The 14,694-nt window shown below is 45.0% G+C and overlaps 1 protein-coding gene across 1 annotated transcript in view; it reads left to right on the top strand.

Annotated features, from left to right (window-relative positions):
• CDC20 (cell division cycle 20) overlaps positions 1-14,483 on the top strand; it is a 50,381-nt gene extending 35,898 nt beyond the window's left edge. Inside the window, exons 8-11 of the mRNA XM_063939323.1 lie at positions 11,358-11,589; positions 13,225-13,350; positions 13,437-13,554; positions 13,639-14,483. Of these exons, the coding sequence (XP_063795393.1) occupies positions 11,358-11,589; positions 13,225-13,350; positions 13,437-13,554; positions 13,639-13,814 (652 nt within the window). The 3' untranslated portion in view covers positions 13,815-14,483. The remainder of the gene's footprint in view (positions 1-11,357; positions 11,590-13,224; positions 13,351-13,436; positions 13,555-13,638) is intronic.
• Positions 14,484-14,694: the final 211 nt, after the last annotated feature.

The following is a 14,694-nucleotide window of genomic DNA, read 5'->3' on the forward strand; positions in this document are numbered from 1 at the left end:
TACTAGTAACAGTATTTTGTTAGGTTTTTTATTTTCAGTGAGCTTCTGCTGGCAACACTCACTGCTACGTGGGACTGAGGGGAGAGAAGCAAACCTACCAATACCCCTTTTACACTCGCACTCCCAGGATGCATTCCCAGGACTGACCCCTTTCACACTGCACTAACACCTGGGTTTGACCCGGGACAGCCCCATTTACACTGATCCCAGGATATCCCTGCAAATGCATAAGTATGTCATTAGGAATGGCCTTGGGCTCAGAAAAGATGACATCTTTTCTGAGCCCAAGAAAGCTCCAATCCGAGTCCTTTTTAACAGTCCCGGGATAGTGACACTACACAGCTTCCCGGGACCAACCCTGGTCGAGACCTGGGTTGAAATCCCAGGGTTCTCGACCTGGGAAATTGTCCCTGTACCCTTTCACACTGACAAAAATCCCGGGATGATGCGCATTCACGTGCAAAATCCTGAGATTTTCATACGAGTGTAAAAGGGGTATAACTGTGGCTAGGTTGCGCTTCTTAGGCTACTGGACACCATTAGTTCCAGAGGGATCGAAACAGGACCCTAACCTTGATCGTCCGTTCCCGGAGCAGCGCCGCCGTCCCCCTCGCAGAGCCAGAAGTACAGAAGAAAGAAGACTTTGAAATCGGCGGCAGAAGACTCCCGTCTTCACTAAAGGTAGCGCACAGCACTGCAGCTGTGCGCCATTGCTCCCACAGCACACTGCACACTCCGGTCACTGTAGGGTGCAGGGCGGGGGGGGGGGGGGCGCCCTGGGCAGCAATAAATTACCTTTTGGCAAAAATTAGACATATATACAGTCTGGGACTGTATATATGCCCGAGCCCCCGCCATATTTTCCTCAGCACACCAGCGCCATTTTCTCTTCACAGCTCCGCTGGAAGGACGCACCCCAGGCTCTCCCCTGCAGTATACAGGTGCATTAGATAAAAAGGAGAGGGGGGGTGGCACATAAATTTAGGCGCATACATATATAATATAAAAACGGCAGTTACCGGGTAAACACTACAGTACTGTGTAATTCCTGAATTTTATATAGCGCTGGGGTGTGTGCTGGCATAAGCTGTCTCCCCAAAAAGCCTTTGCGTGGTCCTGTCCTCAGTCTGAGCATTCCCTGTGTGTGTGCGTGGTGTGTTGGTACGCCTGTGTCGACATGTTTGATGAGGAAGGATACGTGGAGGCAGAGCAAGTGCAGACAGATGTGGTGTCACCCCTGACGGGGCCGACACCAGATTGGATGGATATGTGGAAGGTGTTAAATAATAATGTAAGCTCCTTACATAACAGATTGGCTACAGCTGTAGCCTTGGGACAGTTGGGGTCTCCACCCATGCCTGCTCCCACAGCGCAGAGGCCGTTGAGTCTCAAAAGCGCCCAATATCCCAGTTAGTTGACACAGATGTCGACACGGACTCTGATTCCAGTGTTGACGATGAGGCAAAATTGCAGCCAAAAATGACTAAGGCTATCTGCTACATGATTGTGGCAATGAAGGATGTATTACACATTTCTGAGGAAAATCCTGTCCCTGAGAGGATTTATATGTATGGAGAAAAAAAGCAAGAAGTGACTTTTCCCCCGTCACATGAATTTAATAAATTATGTGAAAAAGCGTGGGATTCCCCGGATGGGAAGCAAGTGATTTCCAAAAGATTGCTGATGGCGTATCCTTTCCCGCCAACAGACAGGTTACGCTGGGAATCCTCGCCCAGGGTAGACAAGGCGTTGACGAGACGGCTGCCCTTAAGGATCCTGCAGATAGAAAGCAGGAAGCTATCCTGAAGTCTGTTTACTCACATTCTGGTACACTGCTGAGGCCTGCCATTGCTTCGGCCTGGATGTGTAGTGCGGTAGCGGCATGAACAGATACTCTGTCTGAGGAGATAGATACCCTGGACAGACTGTTTTGCTGACCCTGGCACATATCAAGGACACGGTCCTATATATGCAGGATGCCCAGAGGGACATTTGCCTGCTGGGCTCCAGAGTAAATGCAATGTCCCTCTCTGCCAGAAGGGTCTTATGGACTCTGCAATGGACAGGGGATGCCGACTCAAAGAAGCACATGGAGGTTTTACCTTTTAAGGGTGAGGAATTGTTTGGGTACGGTCTCTTGGACCTAGTTTCCACAGCTACGGCTGGGAAGTCAAATTTCTTGCCTTATGTACCTCCACAGCCTAAGAGCACCGTATTACCAAATGCAGTCCTTTCGCTCGCAAAAGAGCAAGAAAGTCAGAGGTGCATCCTTTCTTGCCAGAGGCAGGGGTAGAGGAAAAAAGCTGCACCACGCAGCCAGTTCCCAGGAGCAAAAGTCCTCCCCGGCTTCCACTAAATCCACCGCATGACGCTGGGGCTCCACAGGCGGAGCCAGGAGCGGTGGGGGCGCGTCTCCGAAATTTCAGCAACCAGTGGGTTTGCTCATCGGTAGATCCTTGGGCTATTCAAATTGTATCGCAGGGATACAAGCTGGAATTCGAAGTGAACCCCATCCCCCCCTCACCGTTACTTAAAATCGGCCTTGCCAGCTTCCCCCGTGGAAAGGGAGGTAGTACTGGCGGCAATTCAAACTTTTTTTTTCTCCAGCAGGTGGTGGTAGAGGTTCCTCTCCCCCCCCCCCCCCCTCCTCCCTCTTCAAAGGGGAAGGGGCTACTATTCCACTATGTTTGTGGTACTGAAACCGGACAGTTCGGTCAGACCCATTCTGAATTTAAAATCCCTGAACATCTATCTGAAGAAGTTCAAATTCAAAATGGAATCGCTCAGAGTGGTCATTGCAAGCCTGGAAGAGGGGGATTTTATGGTATCTTTGGACATCAAGGATTCTTACTTGCATGTCCCCATTTATCCGCCTCATCAGGAGTACCTCAGGTTTGTGGTACAGGACTGTCATTACCAATTCCAGACGTTGCCATTTGGCCTGTCCACGGCACCGAGAATTTTTACCAAGATGGTGCTCCTTCGGAAGCAAGGGGTCAAAATTATCCCATACTTGGACGATCTCCTCATAAAGGCGAGGTCCAGGGAGCAGTTGCTGATCAGCGTAGCACACTCAGGAGGTGTTGTGTCGACACGGTTGAATTCGGAACATCCCAAAGTCACAGCTGATTCCTACGACGCGTCTGCCCTTCCTGGGCATGATTCTGGACACAGTCCAGATGAAGTTGTTTCTCCCGGTGAATGCACAGGAGCTCGTGACTCTGGTCAGAGACCTCCTAAAACCAAAACAGGTATCGGTGCATCACTGCACGCGAGTCCTAGGAAAGATGGTGGCGTCATACGAAGCCATTCCATTCAGCAGATTTCATGCGAGGATCTTTCAGTGGAATCTGTTGGACAAGTGGTCCGGGTCGCATCTTCAGATGCATAGTCTGATCACCCTGTCCCCCAGGGCCAGGGTGTCTATTCTGTGGTGGCTGCAAAGTGCCCACCTCCTCGAGGGCCACAGGTTCGGCATACAGGACTGGGTCCTGGTGACCACGGATGCAAGCCTCCGCGGATGGGGGGCAGTCGTTCAGGGAAGAAACTTCCAAGGGTTGTGGTCAAGTCAGGAGACTTGTCTGCACATAAATCTGCTGGAACTAAGGGCCATATACAACACCCTGAGTCGAGCGGAGCCTCTGCTTCGAGACCAACCAGTGCTGATTCAGTCAGACAACATCACGGCGGTCGCCCATGTGAACCGCCAGGGCGGCACAAGAAGCAGGGTGGCAATGGCGGAAGCCACAAGGATTCTTCGTTGGGTGGAGAATCACGTGCAAGCACTGTCAGCAGTGTTCATTCCGGGAGTGGACAACTGGGAAGCAGATTTCCTCAGCAGACACTACCTCCACCCGGGAGAGTGGGGACTTCATCAGGAAGTCTTCACGCAGATCGATGGGAACTGCCACAGGTGGACATGATGGCGTCCCACCTCAACAAAAAGCTAAAAAGATATTGCGGCAGGTCAAGGGACCCTCAGGCGATAGCTGTGGACGCACTAGCAACCCCGTGGGTGTTCCAGTCGGTCTGTGTTTCCTCCTCTTCCTCTCATACCCAAGGTGCTGAGAATAATAAGAAAGAGGAGTGCGAACAATACTCATTGTTCCGGATTGGCCAAGAAGGACTTGGTACCCAGAACTACTAGAGATGCTCACAGGGACCCCTGGCCTCTGCCTCTAAGACAGGACCTGTTGCAACAAGGGCCCTGTCTGTTCCAAGACTTACCGCGGCTGCGTTTGACGGCATGGCGGTTGAACGCCGGATCCTAGCAGAAAAGGACATTCCGGATGAAGTTATTCCTACGCTGATGAAGGTTAGGAAGGACGTGACTGCAAAACATTATCACTGTATATGGCGATATGTTGCTTGGTGTGAGGCCAGGAAGGCCCCTACAGAGGAATTGCCACTGGGTCGATTCCTGCACTTCCTATAGTCAGGGGGGGTGACTTTGGGCTTAAAATTAGGGTCCATAAAGGTCCAGATTTCGGCCCTATCCATTTTCTTTCAAAAAGAACTGGCTTCACTGCCTGGGGTTCAGACGTTTAAGGGAGTGCTGCATATTCAGCCCCCTTTTGTGCCACCAGTGGCACCTTGGGATCTTAACGTGGTGTTGAGCTTCCTGAAATCCCACTTGTTCGAGCCACTTAAGACACTGGAGCTAAAGTATCTCACGTGGAAAGTGGTCATGCTGTTGGCCTTAGCTTCGGCTAGGCGTGTGTCAGGATTGGTGGCTTTGTCATGTAAAAGCCCCTATCTGGTTTTCCATATGGACAGGGCAGAATTACGGACTCGTCCACAATTTCTGCAAAAGGTGGTGTCATCTCTTCATTTAAACCAACCTATTGTGGTGCCTGCGGCTACTCGTGACTTGGAGGATTCCAAGTTGCTGGACGTAGTCCGGGCTTTGAAGATTCGTCACCAGAACAGCTGGAGTCGGGAAGACTGACTTGCTGTTGATCCTGTATGCATCCAACAAGCTGGGTGCTCCTGCTTCAAAGCAAACTATTGCTCGCTGGATCTGTAACAAGATTTGGCAGGCTCATTCTGCGGCTGGATTGCCGCATCCAAAATCGGTGAAAGACCATTCCATGAGGAAGGTGGGCTCTTGGGCGGCTGCCCGAGAGGTCTCTGCTTTACAGCTTTGCCGAGCTGCTACTTGGTCAGGTTCAAACATATTTGCAAAGTTCTACAAGATTGATACCCTGGCTAAGGAGGACCTTGAGTTTGCTCATTCGGTGCTGCAGAGTCATCCGCACTCTCCCGCCCGTTTGGGAGCTTTGGTATAATCCCCATGGTCCTTACGGAGTCCCCAGCATCCACTAGGACGTCGGAGAAAATAAGAATTTACTCACCGGTAATTCTATTTCTCGTAGTCCGTAGTGGATGCTGGGCGCCCGTCCCAAATGCGGACTTTCTGCGATACGTGTATATAGTTATTGCTTACTAAAAGGGTTATTGTTATGAGCCATCTGTTGAGTGCTCAGTTGTTCATACTGTTAACTGGGTAAAAAGTTATCACAAGTTGTACGGTGTGGCTGGTATGAGTCTTACCCTGGATTCCAAAATCCTTTCCTTGTAATGTCGGCTCTTCCGGGCAGTTTCCCTAACTGAAGTCTGGAGGAGGGGCATAGAGGGAGGAGCCAGTGCACACCAGATACTACTGAATCTTTCTTTTAGAGTGCCCAGTCTCCTGCGGAGCCAGTCTATTCCCCATGGTCCTTAAGGAGTCCTCAGCATCCACTACAGACTACAAGAAATAGAATTACCGGTGAGTAAATTCTTATTTTGTGCCCAGAGGAAGATCTTCGTCACCTCTGCCACTTCCGCCCTGCTTTTCGTTCCGTCCAACTGGAATCACACAGGATCTTAAAGAAGATGTACCGCTTGTTGAAGGCCGTTGTAGATGGCTCTCAATTCCATCTTATTCATGAGAAAGCAGACTTCCTGACTTTAGACTTTTTCTTGGAAGCTATTCCCTAGAGAGACAGCTTCCCAGCCTCGGAGACTTACATCCGTGGTTACCAGGACACAGTCCTGAATCCTGAGCCTGCGTCCCTCTAGTAGGTGCGAGCTGTGTAGCCATCACAGGAGTGAAACCCTGGCATTTGACGACAGGGCTATCAATTGGTGCATGTGTAGGTGGGAATCCCAAATGGGTTTAGTGTCTGCACACTCAATACAATTTTCAAATTTTATGGATGTGTGAGGTTCATCGCCTCACATCCATTAAAAAGGAGCCCCTCTTATCACAAATAATATCCTATATTTGCAGGGGGTGCTGTCAACTACAGTATGCATTCATTAAGGTTTGTGGGGAAAGAGAAACAGAGGAATCTGTAATATTGACGCACTAAATAGAAGTATTATTAAAATATAACCTTTATTAGATATACATTAAATTATATTCTGAATCATTGGTCCAGACTACAGTGAAACATAGAGTTAAAAAATAGACAATACTGACATGTATGTGAATAAAGAAATGAAAAATGTGAATAAAGATTTTGTTAAAAAATGTGTCCACGTATGTTTTGATATAAGGTCTTATTTGGTAACCGTATGGGCATATGGGTGCCAAATTCTATGATCTTTATTATCCCAATGGTCTATCCCCACTGGATCCGTATCCCTAGATCATAAATCACTGAACTATTATTTAAGTATATTTTTGTTAGAATCCTGAAATTGAGGTGATGTTTCTTCACTTAGAGCTGATGGGAATATAGCAGTTCCCGTATTCAGATTTTACAGCTCACAATTGTCTCTGTATTTGGCTAATATTCAGTTATGCTAGAAATATTAGCACTATATTACTTTCCTTAGAGGTATGCCAACCCCAATTATATTGGAAAGCCAACTAATTATCAGTACAGGACATCACTTATACAGCCCACACTGTTAAAGGGAGTGACCCTTATTTTTTACAGTGTGAATGGGCTGTAGGGATATAATGATCCAACTTCTCATATATATATATATATATATATACATATATGTGTAGTGATATTGATCTTGATTCAGTGGTTGATAATATGGATAGAATCACTCATTAATGGCAACATATGCCCTCCCACTTATATGACTGAGGAGGATTTATTTTAATTTAAAATGTCCGATAATTCGAATCTATACATATTAGATATAATAATAATATGTGGAAAAAATGGATCTAACTTATCCAGAAGGATTTATTAATATGGATGAAGACAAGCCACAGCACAAGGTCTTCAGTTTCAAACTTTGTTATGGCACATAAATTAAACTGTGCTGTCTCACTGACGGTGAGCGTAATTTTTCAGCTGCCAGCTGACTTATTGATACTACCAGTGAGATTGTTACAATGTATTGAGGTAACTATGGCTCTGGAGTCTGTTGCAATTCTCTTGTTCTCATTTGTTTTCAATCATGTTTGTTACAAATTATAACATTTCACTTGGAACAAGAGACTGCTCACATCACACTGAAGAGATGGTGCAGATATTATAATTGCTTAAGTAACTGGTGCTGTTCCAGTGTGTTGTATCATATATAGCACTTGACAGCTATCTATTGCATATTATATAGGTTCCATCCAAAACTATTATGGCATACACATTTATTTATTGAATTTTAATTTTTTAAAAATGTAGCTTAAATCCTATAAGACTGTTAGATCAGTGTGATGTGACAGGCTCACATTAGTATCTATTCCTCCTGTGTCAGTGGTCCGCTATCCTCTGGCATTATTGGCATGCACTATTAACTATCTGCCTTCTCATGCCGTCACTAATGGTGAAGCCTGATCTCATTCATAAGTGGGAGCGGTTTTAATAATTTAAACAATTAGATATTGAACATTCCTAAATGTATACACACGTGGACACAGTGTGTCCACGTGTGTATACATTTAGGAATGTTCAATATCTAATTGTTTAAATTATTAAAACCGCTCCCACTTATGAATGAGATCAGGCTTCACCATTAGTGACGGCATGAGAAGGCAGATAGTTAATAGTGCATGCCAATAATGCCAGAGGATAGCGGACCACTGACACAGGAGGAATAGATACTAATGTGAGCCTGTCACATCACACTGATCTAACAGAGTCTTATAGGATTTAAGCTACATTTTTAAAAAATTAAAATTCAATAAATAAATGTGTATGCCATAATAGTTTTGGATGGAACCTATATAATATGCAATAGATAGCTGTCAAGTGCTATATATGATACAACACACTGGAACAGCACCAGTTACTTAAGCAATTATAATATCTGCACCATCTCTTCAGTGTGATGTGAGCAGTCTCTTGTTCCAAGTGAAATGTTATAATTTGTAACAAACATGATTGAAAACAAATGAGAACAAGAGAATTGCAACAGACTCCAGAGCCATAGTTACCTCAATACATTGTAACAATCTCACTGGTAGTATCAATAAGTCAGCTGGCAGCTGAAAAATTACGCTCACTGTCAGTGAGACAGCACAGTTTAATTTATGTGCCATAACAAAGTTTGAAACTGAAGACCTTGTGCTGTGGCTTGTCTTCATCCATATTAATAAATCCTTCTGGATAAGTTAGATCCATTTTTTCCACATATTATTATATCTAATATGTATAGATTCGAATTATCTGACATTTTAAATTAAAATAAATCCTCCTCAGTCATATAAGTGGGAGGGCATATGTTGCCATTAATGAGTGATTCTATCCATATTATCAACCACTGAATCAAGATCAATATCACTACACATATATGTATATATATAAGAAGTTGGATCATTATATCCCTACAGCCCATTCACACTGTAAAAAATAAGGGTCACTCCCTTTAACAGTGTGGGCTGTATAAGTGATGTCCTGTACTGATAATTAGTTGGCTTTCCAATATAATTGGGGTTGGCATACCTCTAAGGAAAGTAATATAGTGCTAATATTTCTAGCATAACTGAATATTAGCCAAATACAGAGACAATTGTGAGCTGTAAAATCTGAATACGGGAACTGCTATATTCCCATCAGCTCTAAGTGAAGAAACATCACCTCAATTTCAGGATTCTAACAAAAATATACTTAAATAATAGTTCAGTGATTTATGATCTAGGGATACGGATCCAGTGGGGATAGACCATTGGGATAATAAAGATCATAGAATTTGGCACCCATATGCCCATACGGTTACCAAATAAGACCTTATATCAAAACATACGTGGACACATTTTTTTAACAAAATCTTTATTCACATTTTTCATTTCTTTATTCACATACATGTCAGTATTGTCTATTTTTTAACTCTATGTTTCACTGTAGTCTGGACCAATGATTCAGAATATAATTTAATGTATATCTAATAAAGGTTATATTTTAATAATACTTCTATTTAGTGCGTCAATATTACAGATTCCTCTGTTTCTCTTTCCCCACAAACCTTAATAGGTGGGAATCCCAACAGGTCCCCCTGGAACACCCTGGCATGGAACATGCTAACTGTATGGCCTCGTAGGCTGCCACCAAATTTGCCCTAATGGATCAACACACTTGATGGTTGCAAAACTAGTTTTACCATTTTCTGTATTTCCAGCCTTTTTTCCCTCGGAAGAAACTCTGAACCTCCCTGTCCAGAACCATCCCGAAAGAAAAAAATATTTCCTGTATGCACCCGTGTTAATGGAGCATGAACAGGTAGAGCGCGATGTTTTGTACCAACTGCTCCCTGGATGTCTGCTGTATCAGGTGACCGTCTGGATAAGGAATTATATTGACTCCTTCTTGAATCAGGAGGATCCTCATCTCCACTGTCACCTTGGTGAAAACCCTCGGCGCTGTGGAGAGACCAAAAAGGTAACTTCTGGAATCTGTAATGGCAATCCTGACCCACGAATCTGATAAGCCTGAGGAGGATAAATGGGAACCTGCAGGTAAGTATCCTTTACGTCTGATACCCTGCAATCTCCCTCCTCGACTGGAAATCACTGCTCCCAGGGATTCCAACTTGAAACTGAACCGGCTTAAGTAGAGATTCCCCAAAAAATATTTTTTCTTTTTCTGGGGTTTAGGATCGGTCCAACCGAGGCGTCGTGGGTGGATTGGGGTGTTTGTTTTTTTTTTTGTTTTTGTTTTTAACTACAAGATGCTTGAATAAAACCCCTCCCTTTGTTGCGACACAGGCACCATGACTATGCCCTGGTCCTGACATAATTTCTGAATTAGTTATTGCTACTTTTCTTTCTGGAAGAAAAGCTGGCAAAATCTATTTAAAAAAAATCTGCATGGGGGAACACTTGCACTTCAGTTTGAACCCCTGGGACGCTATTTGTAAAACCCAAGAATCCAGGCCAGATTGACTCCAACCTTGGCTGAACAGTTGTAAAATAACGTGCCTCCACCCAAGCGACCTCCCGCAAGGGAGCCCCAGCGTCATGCTGTAGACATGGCAGAAGTAGGGGTAGAATTCTGTTCTTGGGAACCTGAAGCCGTTGTGGATATCTTTCAGTCTCTTCTGGCTGTGCAAGGGTGGTAACGGCGGGATCTGGTAACGAGCATCTAGGCGTACCTAGTGTTCAGACCCTCAGGAGCTAATGGTGTCCTGTAGCCAAAGAAGCAGAGCCCTGAAACTCACAGAAGTAGGTCTGACTTCTCTCTCCAAAGTCCCACTATACAGGGAGCCTGTTGCCAGCAGTTCTCCCTGAAAATAAAAAAAACCTAACAAGTCTCTTAAGAGACTCTGTAGAGCTCCTCAGAGTGCATCCAGTCTCACTGGGCACATATCTAAAACTGGAGTCTGGAGGAGGGGCATAGAGGGAGGAGCCAGGTCACACCATTTGAAAGTCTTAAAGTGCCCATGTCTCCTGCGGATCCAGTCTATACCCCCATGGTTCTTGAGGTGACCCCAGCATCCTCTAGAACAAAGGTTCTCAAACTCTGTCTTCAGGACCCCACACAGTGCATGTTTTGTAGGTAACCCAGCAGGCGCACAGGTGTATCTATTACTCCCTGACACATTGTAAAAGGTCCACAGGTGGAGCTAATTATTTCACTTGTGATTCTGTGAGGAGACCTGCAAAACATGCAGTGTAGGGTCCTGAGGACAGAGTTTGAGAACCTGTGATCTAGGACGTATGAGAACCTACTTGGTCTTACAAATTTCTGGTACCCACCTGTGGTCTTTTAGTAGTTGCACAGACTACGAACTAATGGTATGACTGACCATGGTCTTCACATGGAGTCATTACATAATGACGGTCTTCAAACTATAAGCTTCTATTATGTTCCCTGTCTCTAGAATAAACAGTCGGGGTTCCCTTCTGGGACTTGGGCATTGGTACTGTACCAGCCATTCTATGCTGCTTATTAACAGTTTGGATCTTGTTTCAGCGGTTCCCGGACAGGTCACATTCATCATCACGATGTCAGGGTGGCTCAGCATCATGTGGCTACCCTGACTGGCCATACACAAGAGGTCTGCGGGCTGAAGTGGTCTCCGGATGGGCGCTATCTTGCCAGTGGGGCAAACGATAACCTCGTAAACATCTGGCCCTGTAACCAGGGTGATTCTGGAGAGTTTACACCTGTACAAACCTTCACACAACATCAAGGTGCTGTCAAGGTGAGTGACTGACTTAGTAGGTAGTGTACTCAGCAGGGGTGTATGGAGGGGTCCGAGTGCCCCTGGCAAAGTAAGGGCTGGTGACTTCCCCCCCCCCCCCCTTCTCCCCCATAGTTAGAGGGTGTATCAAAGGGTGTGGCCTTGTTGGGAATGGGCGTGGCCATACGATAGTACTTCCAATTCAAATTATGCCACAGTATCACATTACACCGCACAGTAGTGTCTTATTCACGTTATGCCACACAGTATCGCATTACACTGCACATTAGTCTTATTCACGTTATGCCACACAGTATCACATTACACCGCACAGTAGTGTCTCTTATTCACGTTATGCCACACAGTATCATATTACACCGCACAGTAGTGTCTTATTCACATTATGCCACACAGTAGTACCCCTATAGGAAACACTGTCTATGGAAGACATATGGGGAATGCAAATGGAGAATAGAAATGTGGACCGGTGCTAGTAAATATTTCTATTTGTATAAGTGGAATGCGGCCAAACCACATTCAGGGATGTGACTGCAATATCTCTGTTCTCAGCGCTCCGTCGATTGTATCACATTGGCTGTAAACACGAATACGCACATAAATACAGTAGATACTTAAACACACACACACACACACACACACACACACACACACACACACACACACACACACACACTGACTATATAGTGTTTACCCCCCCCCCCCCCCCTCACTTCAGACTGGGTACACTCAGTGCATGGACTTTAGTAGCTCCCAGTCCTCTCCTCCATGCTGCTGGGTTGCCTGGCACTGACTGAGTGCTGTGTAGCTCCACCCCCTGGTTCCACTCCACCCACATCCCAAAGGTCAAGGCAGTCCTGTGCCACCCCTCCCCTCACTTAATCCGGATTACACCTTGTGACTGTTACTGCCGGTGCTTCACTGCACTAGTGAACAATCAGATTCAAAATAAACTACAGCTCCCGGATGCATGGGATGCTGGGAGCTGTAGTTTATGTTGAGTCCGATTTACAAGTGAGGTGCGCCTCAACCTGACACTGGCTCTGGCACTAACAGACAGTCACCAAGTCAAAGTACTACTGGATTCTACCCCCTGGTTGTGGATCGCACTGCCAGGCGGCGCCCCCTCCTTACCTGGTACCCCTGGCGAGTGCCATCCTGGCCAATGGGCAGATACACCCCTGTACTCGGGTACTCTATACACATGTGCTTCAAACAAATTACTCTTCTATGCAATTCTAGTCTTGTTGCCTTACAGTGGTCCTAGCTAGCATTATGCCCAATGGCAGGTCCACAATAGATGTTCATGGCAGAATGGAGTGCTTTCTGTTTTGCTTATTTGAGTTGCTAGTATACTCTGTAGTTCATATTAGACTTTTATAGAATTGTTAGAGTAGTGATAGGGGACTATGACCTCCACATGAAACTGCTCAGATTGGGGCTTTTCAAAAAAACATTAAAGTTGGTCTGCTGTTGGCTTTATTAAATCTGTGTATAAAAGTTTAAGCTCTGTTGTGGACACTACTTCCTACATCTGTCTAGTTGACTTATATTTATGACCTCAGTCTGTGCTTTCAGCCTGAACCTGATAAATGTCTGAGTTCCATTGGTGTTAGCCTAAATACAAATGTTTCTTAGGCTGTGGCATGGTGCCCATGGCAGTCCAACGTCTTGGCAACTGGTGGTGGAACGAGTGACAGACACATCAGAATTTGGAATGTGTGCTCTGGAACTTGCTTAAATGCAGTAGACACCCACTCCCAGGTAGGTTTAATATTCTTCTCCAGGTTTTATAATGGCATCAGGATTGTACCATTTGTGGAAAGTTTCTAAAATGCCTATTTTTATAGGTGTGTTCTATATTGTGGTCCACGAGCTACAAAGAAGTGATCTCTGGGCATGGGTTTGCCCAGAACCAGCTGGTGATCTGGAAGTATCCTACAATGTCCAGAGTTGCAGAATTAAAGGGTGAGTAGTTGGTTGCAGTGCTTAAAATCCATTATGCTGGTCTCCATGTACAAAGTGGTCAAACCTCCTCTGCTCTCTTTCCAGGGCACAGCGCTCGGGTCCTCAACCTGGCAATGAGCCCAGATGGCTCCACGGTGGCCTCTGCAGCAGCCGACGAGACGCTCCGGCTATGGAAGTGCTTTGAGGTTGATCCAGTTACAAAGAAGGAAAAGGAGAAGGCACGGAGCAGTAAGAGCCTAATTCATCAGAGCATCCGCTGAGGAACGTCACCCCCCTCCCCCATGTGTTTTTAAACTGCAAATTGTACATTTACTTGTCTTGGAATAAATGCCTGTTCTGTTTTTTTTTTTCTTTTTTTTCTTTTCTTTGTGCATAAATGTAGCCATCAAATCGCCTTTGTTTTAACTGCTCATGTACAGAGCTTGGTTTTTTAGCTGTTGGAAGTTATTCCTTACTGACCACTGTAACAAAGGTAAATCTATTTATGAAGAGAACGGTCATAAACATGCTTTGTAAAAAAAAAGTTATGTGCTGAATCTGTATCTAGTAAAATCACTGATGGCAGAATAACTGTATCCTGCGCTACTCACTTGGTGTGATGTTCCTTATCACTCTAATCTTAGTATAAGATGACTTAATAGGGACTATGGGTTGCTTATGCAGCGCCCTCTTGTGTTATAAATGTAGTATTTCTTGGTGTCTTGTATTACACAACTTGACTCTCACCACTTCCCTGGCCACTGCTACTTCTGCACCTTTTTATTGTGCTGTTGCTGGATGAGGCACTTTACTTTCTGATATGTGGGAAGTTGACTGATTCTACTGACCACTTTTAATAAAGCTGGAAAATTAAGCCGTTCTCATTGGGGGCTTATTTCGTTGCTGATGTGGAGATGATGCTTAAAAAAAATTAAAGTTCTATATCATTATTTTTTTGTATCTGTATCTTGCTCTACTGGGTTTATGGCTTTTTTGGTAAGTTGTGATGTTCCTATCAGGGTTGCACAATTTAAATCAAATCAAAAACATTAAACTACAACTTTTGCTTAGAAAGATATAGATGTTTAGGAGGGGGTAGTTGCGTGTTTGTTTGTTTTTTAGCTCTGTTGGAGAGAATGGATGGTGGATAGGAGATTCTAC

The sequence above is a fragment of the Pseudophryne corroboree genome, chromosome 9 (genome assembly GCF_028390025.1).
Source record: "Pseudophryne corroboree isolate aPseCor3 chromosome 9, aPseCor3.hap2, whole genome shotgun sequence".
NCBI classification, from domain to species: Eukaryota; Metazoa; Chordata; class Amphibia; order Anura; family Myobatrachidae; genus Pseudophryne; species Pseudophryne corroboree.